Below are 14,747 nucleotides of genomic sequence, written 5' to 3'. Positions count from 1 at the left end.
CAATCGGCGACTGAGATGAGAACATCACTGCTATTTCAGATTGGTGTTGCAGCTTCCTTTTCAAGCCTTGAGGAGAAAGCCCCCAGTCACAGCTTCTGTTCTCCTAAACATGGTCTTAGTTCTTGATCCTCGTCCACAATTGAACAGTGGTTAAGCCTTGGTTGATTACGCATCATTCCTACACAATATGGCTCGCGAATTCGGAGCCGCTCCACACTAATTTTTCCACAATAGTGCCTTCTCGGGATATTGATTATTAAGCTTAGAACATAAATAAGCCTAATCTCCCCGGAAACTAGCAACTCTAAATAACCGTTGATTGACGAACATAATGGCCAATTACATTTCCAAGCATTCTTTGGCCAGACTGGTCGGCCACTTTACCCAGAACGATCTCTCGGGAGCCCCTGAAGGCTTCAAACCTCACCCCAAACCAGTTTACTTAAGTTTTGGAGTTCCGAACAGCGGCTTTTTCCCAATTGAGTCTATTCATGCCACGGTGAAGGATTACCCATTTGAACAGAACGCGGGAAGCTCGTCAGTGGCCAACTCCAATGGCACCACCAATGGCACCACCAATGGCGATCACAAGAGCCTGAAGGAGACGAACGAGAGCTTCATCACTACTCCTGCCCACACCGATGATCCCAAGTTGATTGATATCGCTCGTGGATTGCAGTATTCCGAGGTCAATGGTCTTACTCCGCTTTTGAACTTCACCAGGGAGTTTATCACCAGGACACACAAACCTGGGTATGAAGATTGGTCGACTATTCTCACTAGTGGGGCTTCAGATGGGTTGCTGAAAGCTGCTGACGTTCTTTTGGATCCAGAAGATGTCATCTTGATTGAGGAAGTCACCTTTTCTCCCTTCCTTTCCAGTGTGAAGCACTTTGGAGGAATTTCAGTTCCAGTGAAATTGAATATCCACAATGGTAGTGATGGAATTGATTTGGAATACTTGCTGGACTTGTTGGAGAACTGGGAAACCTTGAAGCCTAACTTGAGAAGACCAAAGGCTTTGTATACAATTGCAACCGGCCAAAATCCAACCGCTTTGACACAAACTTTGGGTTTCAGAAAGAAGGTGTATGCTTTGGCTGAAAAGTATGACTTTGCTATTATTGAAGATGATCCTTATGGATACTTGACCTTGAAGCCGTATGAAAAGCCAGCAAAGGAAGCAGATTTGCAGAATCTTCCTACTGTGGAAGACTACCTTAAGAACGAATTAACCCCATCTTACGTTACCCTTGATACTAGTGGTAGGGTCATTCGGGTGGAAACGTTCTCGAAACTCTTTGCTCCAGGGCTTCGTTTGGGTTTTATTGTTGCACATAAGAATGTCATCGACGCCATTTCTAAGTATGCTACGTTGGTAACGAGATCACCATCGGGCGCAGCACAAATTGTTGTCAACAATACCATCCAATTGAAGTTCGGGGGTCTTGAGGGATGGTTGGAATGGATCGTCAAGATGAAGGCCACCTATTCACACAGAAAGAATGTGTTGCTCCAGAGTATTTATGAATCGGAGGCGTTCGAGAAGAAATATGTCGATGTCATTGATTCAAAGGCAGGTATGTTTGCCGTGGCCAAGGTGAACTTCCCAGAGGGTACCGACGTCCCTGCCAAGATTAGGTTGTTACACTTCAAGTTCATCAACTACGGTGTGAATGTGGTTCCAGTTGTCAGTATGACCGTTGACAAGGAATTCAGTAAGGACAAGGCCAACTTCTTTAGATTGTCGTTTGCACCAGCCAGTAACGACGAAGAACTTGCCGAAGGAGGTAGACGTTTAGCGAGTGCTATTTACGACTTCTTCGAAAAAGGATTAGAATATTAGTATGACGAGCTCAGGACTTCCGGACTGCGAGCAGTCTGAATGCACGACTCAAATCAGTTACTGTAGTGCCAAATCCACGGAGATAGTAATGGCTGCACCATCCCTTCACGGGAGTAGATTAATGCTGATGGCACTGGAAAATAAAATCCCAAATAAACATCAAAATATAATGCACTGCCGCAATAGTTATCATTTTATCCTGTATTATGAGCGCAAAAACATCAAGGGTTGCAAGACCTGAATGTGCTTTGGACCATACCACACCAGCATGGGTTCCCCAGCAATGTGGCCACATCGATAGTCCTGCACGATAAGCCCTACCTCCCTCAATGTTAGAAAGCACCTTCCGATAGCGTCCGGGCCAGTTGTCAAGCAGGGTGTCACTCCAGGATTAACGTACTGCACACAGCCGGGTTCATATGATTTCACACACAGTCCTTAAATGTAACCAAAGTTATCCTCACGGACCGCAAACTCGAATTACGAACTAACTGGATCGTATTCCCTAATAAGACCTCCGCCCTACAACAGCACCATAAATGTCATTCAACTTCGCAAGCTTTGCCAAGGACTTGAAGTCTCTCGGTGGCAAGTTCACCGATGAATTCAATAACGAGATCTTGCCCATGGCGCAAAGAACCTCTAGAATCGTACAAGAAAAGATCGGCAAAGTCAACATCGAAGACATTTCCCAATTGCCCAGCGAGTACACCGACTTGGCCACCAGATGCAACAACATCGAGAGCTTGTACAAGAATGTGTTGAAGATCACCACCAACTACGAGAACGAGGGCTACGACTATCCAACGAACGTTCAAGAATCGTTCACAGAGTTCGGCAAGAATATAACCACCAGAGTCTCCAACTTATCCAAAGCCACTACCACTGCCGAAGCCCAGGCCGCCATCATCAACCCCACCACTGGCGAGTTTCAGCCTCCCAAGACTTTCTACCACGCTTTGGCCAGAGCCACCGACGGCTCGGTATTGACCTCTTCTGAAGACCAGAATGACCCATTGATCAAGTCTTTGGATTTGTACTCCTCGAACTTAAACAAGATTGCCAACGCGAGATTGGGCCAGGACCAATTGATCAAGGCCAAGTTCAACAAGCCATTGAATACCACTTTACGCCAGTTGATCAGCCAAAGCAACAAGATTCAGAAGAAGGTGGAGCAAAAGAGAATTGACTACGATTTGGCTAGATTGAACTTAACCAAATGCACAAACCCATCCAAGGAACCACAATTGAGAGTCGTCATGGAGAATGCCGAGGATGAATTTGCTAACACCGTTGAAGATGCCATTAATATTATGCAGAACGTTTTAGAAAACGCTAAGCCATTGGAAGAGTTCCTTGAGTTGATCAAGGCACAATTGGCTTATCATAAGTTAGCTACCGAGTTGTTAGGTGGTATGGTGGGACAATTCGAAGAGTTAATCGAGGATAACTCCAGATCCAATGGGGCTAGCAGCAGCCGTGAATCTGGGGATTTCGATATTTAAGTAAATAGTATATACATGTTTATTGAGATAGTTTGAGGAATGTGTTCCTTCAAATTAAAGGTATGCTCTATGGCAATTAATACACTAGCGTTAATCTACATGAGGACAGTCTATACGACTTTTGGTTACACACTTCTATAAATACTTTTTAGATGACCATAGCATCGTTGTAATCTAGTTTGCACCAAGCTTGATTGATTCTAATCTCAAATCAACAGCGCTGTCATGTTCTTCAAAAGCGTAATTTCCTTCCAAAAGCTTTGCATGAATTGATTGCAATGCCCTGATGGTATCCTTTGCATTTATGACTGCTGAAATGTTGATTTCATTAGCACCTTGAGAAATCATTTCTATATTTATTCTTTCATCGGCCAACACCTTAAACATATTTCCAGCAATACCAATGAAATTCACCATCTGCTTTCCAACTAAAGATACAATAGTCATATCTCTGGTAATATCGACAGTGCCGATTTTGTTCAATTCCTTCAAAGCATGCTTCAATAATTGCTCTTGTTCCGACTGTATAGACAACGCCATGGAAACATGAACTTCAGAAGTAGAAATCAAATCTACCACTAACTTGTAGTTGTCTAAAGTGGTAAATATATGGGCCAAAAAGCCATGGGACAAAGTCTTTTTGTTGGAATGTACATTAACTACCACAATATCCTGCTTTGCAGTAATTGCAGTTGCGGATCTCTTCTTGTGGGTAGCAATGTATCTGGGTGACAAAGTTTCGTAGGCAGCAGGAGGGTGTGGTGGAGTTTGTTCGCCTCTTCTGCCAACGTTATCTGGGTAAATGATTGTACCCTTGCCTTTAGGATTTTCCACGTTCTTGATTCTGATTGGAATTTTGGCCTTGATGACTTGTTCCATCGTGAAAGGATGGATAACCTCCGAACCATAGTAGGTCAACTCAGCAGCTTCTTCAGGGGTGACACTGTCCAACAATCTAGCGTTAGGTACCTTTCTTGGATCAGCAGTGAAAATACCATCCACTTCCTTCCACACTTGAAGTTCGTCTGCCTGGGTGCCGACTGCCACCAAAGCAGCACACAAATCAGTGTATCCTCTGCCAACACCGTTTAAGAGTCCACCAGGGACTATACCAAAGTATCCGGTCAACACTGGGATCACCCCATCCTTCAATTCAGACACTCTTCTGCCCAATTCTGTACTCAAGAACTTGTAGAACAGTTCGTTGAAACCCTGACTGAAGTCGTAATCCAACGGTATCAAGTCGGACAAGTCGATGTACGCGGAGTCCAAACCATGGTCCTGCATCAATGCAGCCATGAAGAGACACGATAACTTTTCACCAATGGACATGACAGAGTCCAAGGTTCTTGGGCTGATCTCGCCGATGACCTGACTGGCCCTGAGGAGTTCTTGGGCCCGGAACAATTCCTTTTCAGTGTCTGCAATCAATTGAGCCTGGATGGTTTGGGACTGGATCTTGTCCTTGGCGTTTTGGACGTGGTCTTCCTGGATGGTGTCCAATATCGACTGGTAGTCTTTGTCTTCAAGAGCAAAGTCAGCAGCACGGATAAGCCTGGAGGTAGTTCCTTCGCTCTTTGTGTGGGACGATCTGGCAGAGCACACCACGGCGACCCTGTAATTCTCACTGAAAACCTTGACTATATCATCCACGATGTTTTCGGGAAACTTACCCACAGAGGTACCACCGAACTTCTGGACGAGCCAGCCTTTGGTGGAGCTTTTGAGATCAAGCACGGAGTTGTAGGACCTGGGGGCCGCTAATGGAGAACCAACCATGTTTTGCGGAGTGAACTGAGATCGAAACGGCTGCATATATAGTGTTGCATGAGTCAATGAAAAATTTGCCGGTATCGGCACGTGATGTGAGGCAACGGGCCGGAGTATGACTCGGTGGTCCCGGAATTGGGGGTGGTGGATCTGGAGAGGATAGATAAGTTCAGAGATGGCACTGCTGGGGATGGAAATGGCACAGCTAATTGGAATGGTTCAAGTGGATTAGCGGGTGTAAACCCTTACTTGACCACCAATAGGATCGTTGCAGGACCCGGTAGACAATAGGTTCCACTGGGACTGAAGATCCTAGGAATTCTCAGGAACGATAGTTGTGTCCAGTTGGTGGCAGCCCCATAGTTTGGGAGCTGGAGAGGTCAGTTCCTGGCATGAATTGGTATTTAGTAGAGTATCGGAGCTAGGGATTTTATAGACTATTCTAAGGAAGAATAGTCTGGAATACGTGCACCACCGCGCCGGAGATACTCTAAAACTCTGGGCGAGATCAGCAGTGGGACCGTTCCTTCTTAACTGGAAATCTTCCAAAGTGTCTGTGATGGCACCTACGCACACGTTAATGCTATATCAAGATCTATACCTGAAGAAGAGGAGGAGTTATAGCTATTTTTGCAGCTATATTATTATTCTTACCAGCAACTGTAAGATCTCTATTAGAGGAAATCATGGTGTATAATTTCTACTTCAGCTTAATTGTCTTCAACTATATTTTGGTAATCTAAGTCAGTTACAGGTAGTATTTTATTGAGTGGCTTTATGCCACTATATTTTTCTCTAGATATTAGAGCCTTCCATTTCTCCTATTTCTCTGTGTTGGTCCTCTTTTCTTAATTCCTTATGCGCAGTTGGTGGATCAATCTCGGCATACATTCAAAACCAGGGGGTTTTATCACTTTTATTAAATTAATGGAACCAACAATCGTTATATCCTTTCAAACAATCAGTCTATCGGAAACGTCGCCCTTATTTACGACGTAACTGCCCATTGATACAGGATAAGGTTGTAAATAAAAGTTGTGTGAAGCTATAATTCATGGGAGGCCCTGGCCCGAATCTGTAGACCATTTAAACCAGTCGACAACTCTCTGAACTGGCTAGGCCCTTAAGCAGATTTATCTCGCCAGCACCTCTAGTTTGTAGCCTACAACTCGCGATTTTTCACCTTCACCTCTGGTGGTGGGCCCACTCGCACTGGAGCAGATCTCAGCCGATTGTTCTCATCTCATCACTTTATCTCACCACAGCCATGTCCAAAAGAGCAGCCGAACCCACCAGCGGCGAGTCCAAGCGCCTCAACGACTCGTTCACCAAGGAGGACATTGCCTCGTTTTTTGGGCCTCAAGTGTGGTCATCGGAGTTCCAGTCCAAGCTCCAGAACGACATCAAGACCAGCCAGCCATTCAGATGGGGCACCATTCCCGAGTTGATGGACGACACCTTGCTCAGACAGGTCAGAAAGGAGGTGTTGAGTGAAATCGCCTTCACAAAGAAAGAAACCGACATCTACAAGGTGTTCCAGTCTGGAGACTTGGCTAACTTGTCTGGATTGGACTGGGACGACTTGTCGAGATTGCCCTCCCTCTACAAGCTCCGAGCTGCTATCTACTCCGAGCAGTTCAGAGACGTGGTGTCGACCATCACGGGATGTGGCAAGTTGAGTGGAGTCAAGACAGATATGTCCATCAACACCTACACAAAAGGTTGCCATTTGTTGACCCATGACGACGTGATTGGCTCCAGAAGAGTCAGCTTCATTCTCTACCTCCCCGACCCCGACAGATCCTGGAAGGCCCTGTACGGAGGTGCTCTCCGCTTGTTTCCAGCCATCGTGCCCAACGTGCCCAAAACCGACTACGAATGCAAACTCGTGCCACAATTCAACCAGATCGCCTTGTTCACAGTGCAGCCAGGTCTCTCGTTCCACGACGTGGAGGAGGTCAGAGCAGACAAGCAACGGTTGTCGATCCAAGGGTGGTTCCACATTCCACAACCAGGCGAGGAAGGATTCATTCCTGGAGAGCAGGAAGAGACTGAGGCTAGGTCCACCTTGCAACAATTGCAGAGCAAAGAATTACAGGAGTACGACTTCCCCAAGCCGTTCAGAACCGACATCCCTAGTGAAGAATTGAAGGCATACGAGCGGGAGTTCTCCGAGTTCTCTCAGGACGAGTTGGAGTATCTTGGGACGTACCTTAACCCTTCATTGCTCCAGAAGAACAACATCGACCAGATGAACAAGCTCTTCTTGGACGATTCTGTGGTCGAAATCCGAGAGTTTTTGAATGACGAGTATGCCACCATTCTTCGGGAGTTGGCCAGAAACACAGAATTGGACACCAAGGCGCCAGCAAATTCGCTGGAAATCGAACTGCCCTGGAAGTGTGCCATGCCACCCCACAAGCAGCGGTTCATGTACATAGACGGAAAAGCAGGCTTCGAGTACACCGAAAACGGGATCAAGAACTATAACAATGTGGGAGCCCAAGAGGGACCAAACTTCGGGTTGGTGGCGGGTACTGTGGCTCCGGAAAGTGTTGAGCACAAGCTCATCGGGTTGGCATCGTTCATACGGTCCATTGCGTTCAAGAAATGGCTCAAGTTGATCACCAGCTTGATTCTCACCAGCGAGCAGGTATTGGTCAGAAGATTCCGTCCTGGCCAGGACTTCATCTTAGCTACCACCACCGACAAGCAGCTTGCACGGAATGAGGACGAGTTGAATGTATTGCTTGAAGCCACCTTGAACCTTACACCTAGTGCCACCAATCCCAAGAACTGGGAATCGGGAGAGTTTGGGGGCTACGAGTTGTGCATGGCGTTGAACGGAGGCAACGACGAGGACTTTGAAGAGGACGACGATCCTGCCATCTACAAGGCCAACGACCCCAACGACGACAGCGTGTTGTTCACCAGCCAGTGCAAGTGGAACTCGCTCACGTTAATGTTGCGAGACCCCTCGGTGTTGAAGTTTGTCAAGTACGTGAGTGTCAATGCCAAGGGGTCGCGGTGGGACATCAGCTGCCAGTGGAACGTTAAGGGAGGCGACGACGACGATGACGAGTAATTAAATAGAGCCTTGGGATATTAGAGAGGTTGATTAAAAATTATTGAAGCATTTAGTAATATTGTTAACGAAAATGGAGATACTCTTGAAGTCTTTGGTAGTGTAAATATAGTATATATCAAGAGTAGTTTTACATTGACATACAACCTGAGTAATTATGGATACGTACCCCGTGAGAAAGATATAGACAAGATCTACAATGAGCGAGTAGATAAAACACCAAATATTGCCAGAACTAGTCAAGTTCAGAACGGAGAAATTGCTTGAGAGGTTCAATTAGCTTGATAATGCAAGAGAAATATCCCAAGTATAGCAGAAGAGTATTGACCAGAATCTGAGAGTAAATATTGACCTGATACAACTGAAGAGTATTAATAGATAACAGATAACATCTAAGAGCAGTACATCGAGGGTTTGACCCAAGTTTATTGGATATAATCTGACAGTCGAAATACTCTGCGATATGCATATTTCCTGCGAATTATGGATACCCTGTGAGATCGATCCTTAGAGTGTTTCCGGCTATTCTGAACTCCAATCGATTGTCACGTGCGCAGCCCAACAACCACTCCAGGCTGTGACTCTAGGCAGAGACTCCACACCACAAGCCGCAACAACGGCCACGAACGGCGCAGCGTGCTCCCAATCCTTCCTTCGTTGCATGTGCAAAGATCTGGCTAGTGTGATTTTTGTCAATTATATTCAATCGCACATGAGCATCCCAAGACAATTCAGGTAGAAAATGGAGTGCCCCAAAAGGAGTACGCCAAAGAACATCCAGATATTGCCCTGCTGGAGAGTTCTGGCACACCCATACAGTACCACCAGCCACATAGCTTCCCCCACGGACCGGCCTGCCCAAACAGAACCAATCTGTGTGGGGGATGTGGCCCGCACTGGCCTCGGTGGCCTGAGGATAGGTTAGCCATTTCCAGTAATCGCCTGCGGCGACCCAACGCGCATCGTATAAAAACCCAAAATTGATCCACTTCATCCTCATCATCCACCATGGCCGAAACGGAACCAAACCCCCTCGTGATCTTCGCCACCATCGCCGCCGTGATCGCGTCGTTCGTGGCCCTCTACTATGTCCAGCAGAATAAGAAGAAGACCCCTGTGTTGAAACCCGACCAATTCCAGAAGTTTCCCTTAATTGAAAAAACTCGTGTTTCTCACAACACCGCCGTCTACCGGTTCGGATTGCCCAAATCCACCGACAGATTGGGCTTGCCTATCGGCCAGCACATCTCCATTGGTGCCACCATCGGCGATAAGGAGATCGTCAGATCGTACACCCCCATTTCCACCGACGATGAGTTGGGATACTTCGACTTGTTGATCAAGACCTACGAGAACGGGAACATCTCCAGACACGTGGAGTCCAAGAAGGTGGGCGAAACTGTGGAGTTCAGAGGCCCCAAGGGCTTTTTCACTTACGTCCCCAACATGGTCGAGAGCTTTGGAATGATTGCCGGTGGTACCGGAATCGCCCCCATGTACCAGATCATCAGTGCCATCTTGAGAAACCCTGAGGACCGCACTAAGATCCACTTGGTCTACGCCAACGTCACCGACAACGACATCTTGTTGAGAGCCGAGTTGGACAAGTGGGCCAAGGAGCACCCAGCCCAGTTCAAGATCCACTACGTGTTAAACGAGGCTCCAGAGAACTGGCAGGGGTCGGTGGGCTTTGTCACTCCTGAGATCATCGACGAGCACTTGCCAAAGCACACCGAAAACACCACCATGTTGTTGTGTGGTCCTCCACCCATGATCAGTGCCATGAAGAAGGCTGCTGTATCCTTGGGCTACCCCAAGGCCAAGCCTGTTTCCAAGCTTGGCGACCAGGTGTTTGTCTTCTAGACGTCTGTTTAGACATAGTAGTATACAAGTAATTGACCAGCTGTAGTGGTAGTGACACGTGATTCGATAAGGGATTGGAGGTGAATTCCGAACTCGAACTAGGTTCTGAATCGGCTCCAAGGACGGAGAATCGGAGCTTGAGTCGACATCACTGCCATCTCTTTATGGGACTTGTGTGCAGGTATCTTTGGGGATTTATCGTCAAACTAAGTAATATTCAGTGTACTGAAGGCACTTGTTTGAGCCAATAACTAGCTGTTAACATAGTAGTATCACTAATGGTAAATAATCTAATAAACATCCATAATTATACGGCGATATACTGGGTGAGGAAAATCTAATCTAATCTAATCTAATAATTTTTTGTCACATATGAACTGACTTTCTCGCGGACTAGTTCGGTAAACATTCAACTTTAGCTGTCTTCCAACTGCTGAAAATCCCTTGACCTACGATTGCAAGTTCCATTGAAGTTGGTTGTTTCCGGTCCTGCAGATGTCAATTTGACATATGCTCATTCTCCCAGCCACTTATCGTCACGTGTTATCTTCCCCGTGACCGGTTCCGTGACCTCCGATAAAGTCACAACACAATTGCTGCCACTGTCTATCCACCACCATGAAGCTTTCTCTGTGGCTCTTGCTAGTGCCGACAGCATTGGCTGTCGCTCGCTTCGACACCACTAAAGACAACTACATCATGAGCGCTATCCTGAACCAGCGCATGGAGCTCGAGATCCAGGCGCTAATGAGAGCACCTCCCGCCAACTTCAGGGACTTGCCGCCCATCATCCACATGCCCACCAAGGAGGAAAAGACGTTGGAGGATGGTGTGTTGCCCCATTATGTCATTGATTACGCTCCCCTCGTACACTTGTACTCGGAGGAGGCATACCTCCCATACGACATCAAGAAGTTTGTCAGCCATTTCCATGCTGAATACGACAATGGTACGGTGGTGCCTGGTGGCGAAGGGTCGTTGAACTTGACCAGATTGGCCAACTTGCCCAAGGTGCCCAATATCTACTTGACAGCAAACTCAGACTTCGACTCGGATCCAGAGTGGATTACTGGATACAAGAACAAGCCTGACTTGATCAACGGTGAAATCAAGGATGCACCTGCTACATTAATCATGGTCGACAAGGGAAATGGGTGGGTCGACGCCTTCTGGTTCTATTTCTACTCGTTCAACTTGGGACCCTTTGTCATGGAGCACGGACCCTACGGCAACCATGTGGGTGACTGGGAGCACTCGCTAGTCAGATTCTACAAGGGCACGCCTGTGATTGTTTGGATGTCGGCACACGGTGGGGGAGGAGCATACTACTACCACAATTTGGAAAAGTACTCTTTGGAACCGTTGCACCCGGTGATTTTCAGCGCCCGTGGGACCCACGCCAATTATGTGTCGGTAGGACAACACCCCCATGACTTGCCCTACGCCATTCTTTCCGACTTTACGGACAGGGGCCCATTGTGGAACCCCACCAAGAACTACTTGGGCTATACCTATGACGGTGAGTTCGTGTACCCGGTGGAAAACAACTCCAATGCCAAGCACGTGGGCCGGGAGCTCGAGTACGATAATTGGCTTTCGTTCCCAGGCCACTGGGGAGACAAGCAGATCCCCGACTCCGATCCTAGACAGAGAAACCTGTTCATCGGTGGATACAAGTATATTGATGGCCCCACGGGGCCATTGACCAAGAACTTGTTGCGGCTCCAGACGTGCGAGCGCAACAAATGGTGGAACTTCTGGAAGGGCTGCAACGTTCGCGAGAATATCAAATGGGGCATCGGGGTGGAAAGCGAGGGCTACAACTGTGGCACTGTGTTCACCCGTGTACGCCCCGCGTGGTTGAGGAAAATGCTCCAGAAAGTTACCTGGGGTGGTGGCTTTTGCTTTATAGTGGATATACTCTATGGTTAGACTAGGAATGATAGTATCCGGGGGGTACCCTGGATACTAGGAATAATATTAATATACAGTATGGTAAGGTTAGAATGAATGTGGTGTAGCTCTGGAAATATGTCAGTATGGTTATGGATATAATACATGGGTAGCTAGTAGCTCAGCTTGTAACTGAAACTTTTACTTGGAGAACGAAAGTGGAGTAGTACTCTATGAAGTAGTCAGACATTAATTAGATCTCGGATACACCAAACTGTTGACTCAGCACTAGTAGCTCCAGGAATAATCAAGCGCAGCTTTGCTGGCAGCTTCTTGAAACCGCAAGTTACAGCCTAGTGACAAATTCACCGCATACTTCAGACCCACCAAAAACTTATTTTATCATTGACAATAATTCAAGGACAGAATTAAGAGGGAACACACTCACAAATAGACAAATGTAATATACTCACTAAAATCTACAAAAAGACTCTTAGGGTATGGTGGAACTCACCAGCAACCGCAACCATGGCATCCTTCACCTCTTTACCACTCTATCATTCGCCCACTAATGTTACAGTCACCTCCACCTGTCAACTCTCGCCCAATTACCGCACCTAAAATTATTGACAGCGTGGGGGAGGGGCACCGCGACAGGGTCCTCCTACCCCTTCTGCCCCCGCCATCCAGTCAACCTTTGCAGCTGGACCCCAGCAGACCTCCACCACGCTTACTTTTAATAGCAACACGTTCTTGTTGAATCGTGCCCTCCAGCCCCGATATTACCGCTGCCTTCACCGTTGCCGATGGCCCTACCGGCCCTAACTGGTCGCGCCAAGCCTCGTTTCTTTTTGCAGCACTCATAGAGGTGGAAAAACATGAGATGACTCAACTTCAGCGTCAACTTCATAGAACTTCTTCATTCACGATGGACTTGAAAGAATACTCCGCCGATACCCACACCAGCTCGGAGATACCGTCGTCGGCGTCGTCGCCCGACGGGGCTAGCGGACCAGCCACCAGTAGTGGAAAATGGCAGAACTTCAAAGACTCGTTCAAGCCTGCCATAGAGTCAGAAAAGTTGTCTTCCAAACTCGATACCTCCCACCTCGGCGACCCCGAGGCCCAGATCACTGAGATCCAGAAGATCAACCTCAACTCGTCTTCTTCCAACTTGCACCGTAAGTTGGAAAACCGTCATTTGCAGATGATTGCCATCGCCAGTTCAATTGGCCTGGGGTTGTTGATTGGTACCGGTTCTGCTCTTAGCACTGGTGGCCCAGGTGCCATCTTGATCGCGTGGGCCTTGACAGGGCTTGCCATCTTGTGCACCATCCAAGCCATGGCCGAGTTGGCCGTAACGTTCCCCATCAGTGGTTCCTTTAACGTGTATGCCAGCAGGTTCATCGATCCCAGTGTGGGCTTTGCAGTGGCTTGGAACTACTTCTTCCAGTTCTTGGTGCTATTACCGTTGGAGTTGGTGGCAGGCTCCATTACCGTGCAATACTGGACCACCAGTATCAATCCTGACGTGTGGGTGTTGATTTTCTACATCATCGTCGCATCCATCAACTTCTTCGGCGTCAGGGCGTACGGAGAGGCTGAGTTCATCTTCTCTATCATGAAGGTTCTAGCCGTGATTGGGTTCATCATTGTCAGTATTGTGTTGGTAGCTGGTGGAGGTCCCAACGGTCAGCACAGAGGATCAGAGTACTGGCACAACCCCGGGGCATTTGCCAACGGCTTCAAAGGTGTGGTTTCAGTATTTGTCACTGCTGCGTTCAGTTTTGGAGGTACCGAGCTCGTGGGACTTACCGCAGCCGAGGCAAACCAGCCAAGAAAGTCTCTTCCAAAGGCCACTAAGCAAGTTTTCTGGAGAATCTTGATGTTCTACATGGTTTCCTTGACCCTCATCACCTTCCTTGTTCCACACACCTCGCAACAGTTGATGGGAACTTCTTCTGTTGACGTCAAGGCTTCCCCATTTGTCATTGCCATTACGAGCGGAGGCATTAAGGGCTTGCCTTCGGTGATGAATGCAGTCATCTTAATTTCAGCCATCTCGGTGGGCTCTTCTTCGGTGTATGCAACCTCGAGAACGTTGACATCTTTGGCCGAGCAGGGATTGGCTCCTAAAATCTGTGGCTACATTGACAGGGCCGGTAGGCCCTTGGTAGCTATTATCATTACCAACGTGTTTGGTCTAATCAGTTTTATCGCTGCCAGTGGTAAGCAAAGTGAAATCTTCTCGTGGTTGATGTCCATCTCTGCGTTGAGTTCGATTTTCACATGGCTCTCCATCTGTGTTGCCCACATTCGTTTCAGAAGAGGGTTGGCTGTCCAGGGAAGAGGCACCGACGAGCTTGCATTCACATCCCAGACTGGGGTCATCGGATCCTATTTCGGAGCTCTCTTGAACACCTTGGTGATTATTGCTCAATTCTGGATTGCCTTGTTCCCGCTTGGTGAGTCCCCCAATGCCAGTTCATTCTTCAACAGCTACCTTGGGTTTGTGGTGCTTATCGTGTTCTACGTGGGCCACAAGTTGTGGAGACGCAACTGGATATTGTTCATCCGGGCCGATCAGATCGACGTGGATTCAGGAAGAAGAGAAACCGATATCGAGGCCTTGAAGGAGGAATTGGCTGAGGAAAGAGCCATCTTGCGTGCTAAACCATTATATTATAGAGTATACCAGTATTGGTGTTAATAGACAAACTTACTAGTCAAGCGTTTCCTAGCTTCCCGTAGCAATCACACGTCATCTCTGGCTATCTACACCCGA

General features: G+C 47.5%; 7 protein-coding genes across 7 annotated transcripts; 6 read left to right on the top strand and 1 right to left on the bottom strand.

Annotated features, from left to right (window-relative positions):
• Positions 1-331: 331 nt before the first annotated feature.
• On the top strand, positions 332-1,846 carry ARO9 (aromatic-amino-acid:2-oxoglutarate transaminase; the record flags this gene model as incomplete). The annotated part of the gene is made up of 1 exon (XM_020207005.1): positions 332-1,846. One exon carries the CDS (start codon positions 332-334, stop codon positions 1,844-1,846), a length of 1,515 nt encoding a protein of 504 aa, XP_020062108.1.
• Positions 1,847-2,385: 539 nt separating this feature from the next.
• On the top strand, positions 2,386-3,351 carry GVP36 (Gvp36p; the record flags this gene model as incomplete). Its single annotated transcript, XM_020211919.1, has 1 exon — positions 2,386-3,351. One exon carries the CDS (start codon positions 2,386-2,388, stop codon positions 3,349-3,351), a length of 966 nt encoding a protein of 321 aa, XP_020062107.1.
• A 174-nt stretch (positions 3,352-3,525) lies between these two features.
• On the bottom strand, positions 3,526-5,130 carry HOM3 (aspartate kinase; the record flags this gene model as incomplete). The annotated part of the gene is made up of 1 exon (XM_020210641.1): positions 3,526-5,130. The coding sequence occupies one exon, from the start codon at positions 5,128-5,130 to the stop codon at positions 3,526-3,528; it is 1,605 nt and encodes a 534-aa protein (XP_020062106.1).
• Positions 5,131-6,388: 1,258 nt separating this feature from the next.
• On the top strand, positions 6,389-8,206 carry OFD1 (oxidative DNA demethylase; the record flags this gene model as incomplete). Its single annotated transcript, XM_020211918.1, has 1 exon — positions 6,389-8,206. The coding sequence occupies one exon, from the start codon at positions 6,389-6,391 to the stop codon at positions 8,204-8,206; it is 1,818 nt and encodes a 605-aa protein (XP_020062105.1).
• A 1,008-nt stretch (positions 8,207-9,214) lies between these two features.
• CBR1 (Cbr1p) lies at positions 9,215-10,069 on the top strand (the record flags this gene model as incomplete). The annotated part of the gene is made up of 1 exon (XM_020211917.1): positions 9,215-10,069. The coding sequence occupies one exon, from the start codon at positions 9,215-9,217 to the stop codon at positions 10,067-10,069; it is 855 nt and encodes a 284-aa protein (XP_020062104.1).
• A 680-nt stretch (positions 10,070-10,749) lies between these two features.
• On the top strand, positions 10,750-12,069 carry CANTADRAFT_27407 (uncharacterized protein). Its single transcript, XM_020208099.1, has one exon. The coding sequence runs from the start codon at positions 10,769-10,771 to the stop codon at positions 11,999-12,001; it is 1,233 nt and encodes a 410-aa protein (XP_020062103.1). The 5' UTR covers positions 10,750-10,768; the 3' UTR covers positions 12,002-12,069.
• An 821-nt stretch (positions 12,070-12,890) lies between these two features.
• Positions 12,891-14,672, top strand: GAP5 (Gap5p; the record flags this gene model as incomplete). Its single annotated transcript, XM_020207004.1, has 1 exon — positions 12,891-14,672. One exon carries the CDS (start codon positions 12,891-12,893, stop codon positions 14,670-14,672), a length of 1,782 nt encoding a protein of 593 aa, XP_020062102.1.
• Between the last annotated feature and the right edge of the window lie 75 nt (positions 14,673-14,747).

Source organism: Suhomyces tanzawaensis, assembly GCF_001661415.1.
Source record: "Suhomyces tanzawaensis NRRL Y-17324 unplaced genomic scaffold CANTAscaffold_8, whole genome shotgun sequence".
Lineage (NCBI taxonomy): Eukaryota > Fungi > Ascomycota > Pichiomycetes > Serinales > Debaryomycetaceae > Suhomyces > Suhomyces tanzawaensis.
The sequence above is the reverse complement of the archived record's forward strand: the minus strand, read 5'-3'. Positions and strand labels throughout refer to the sequence as shown.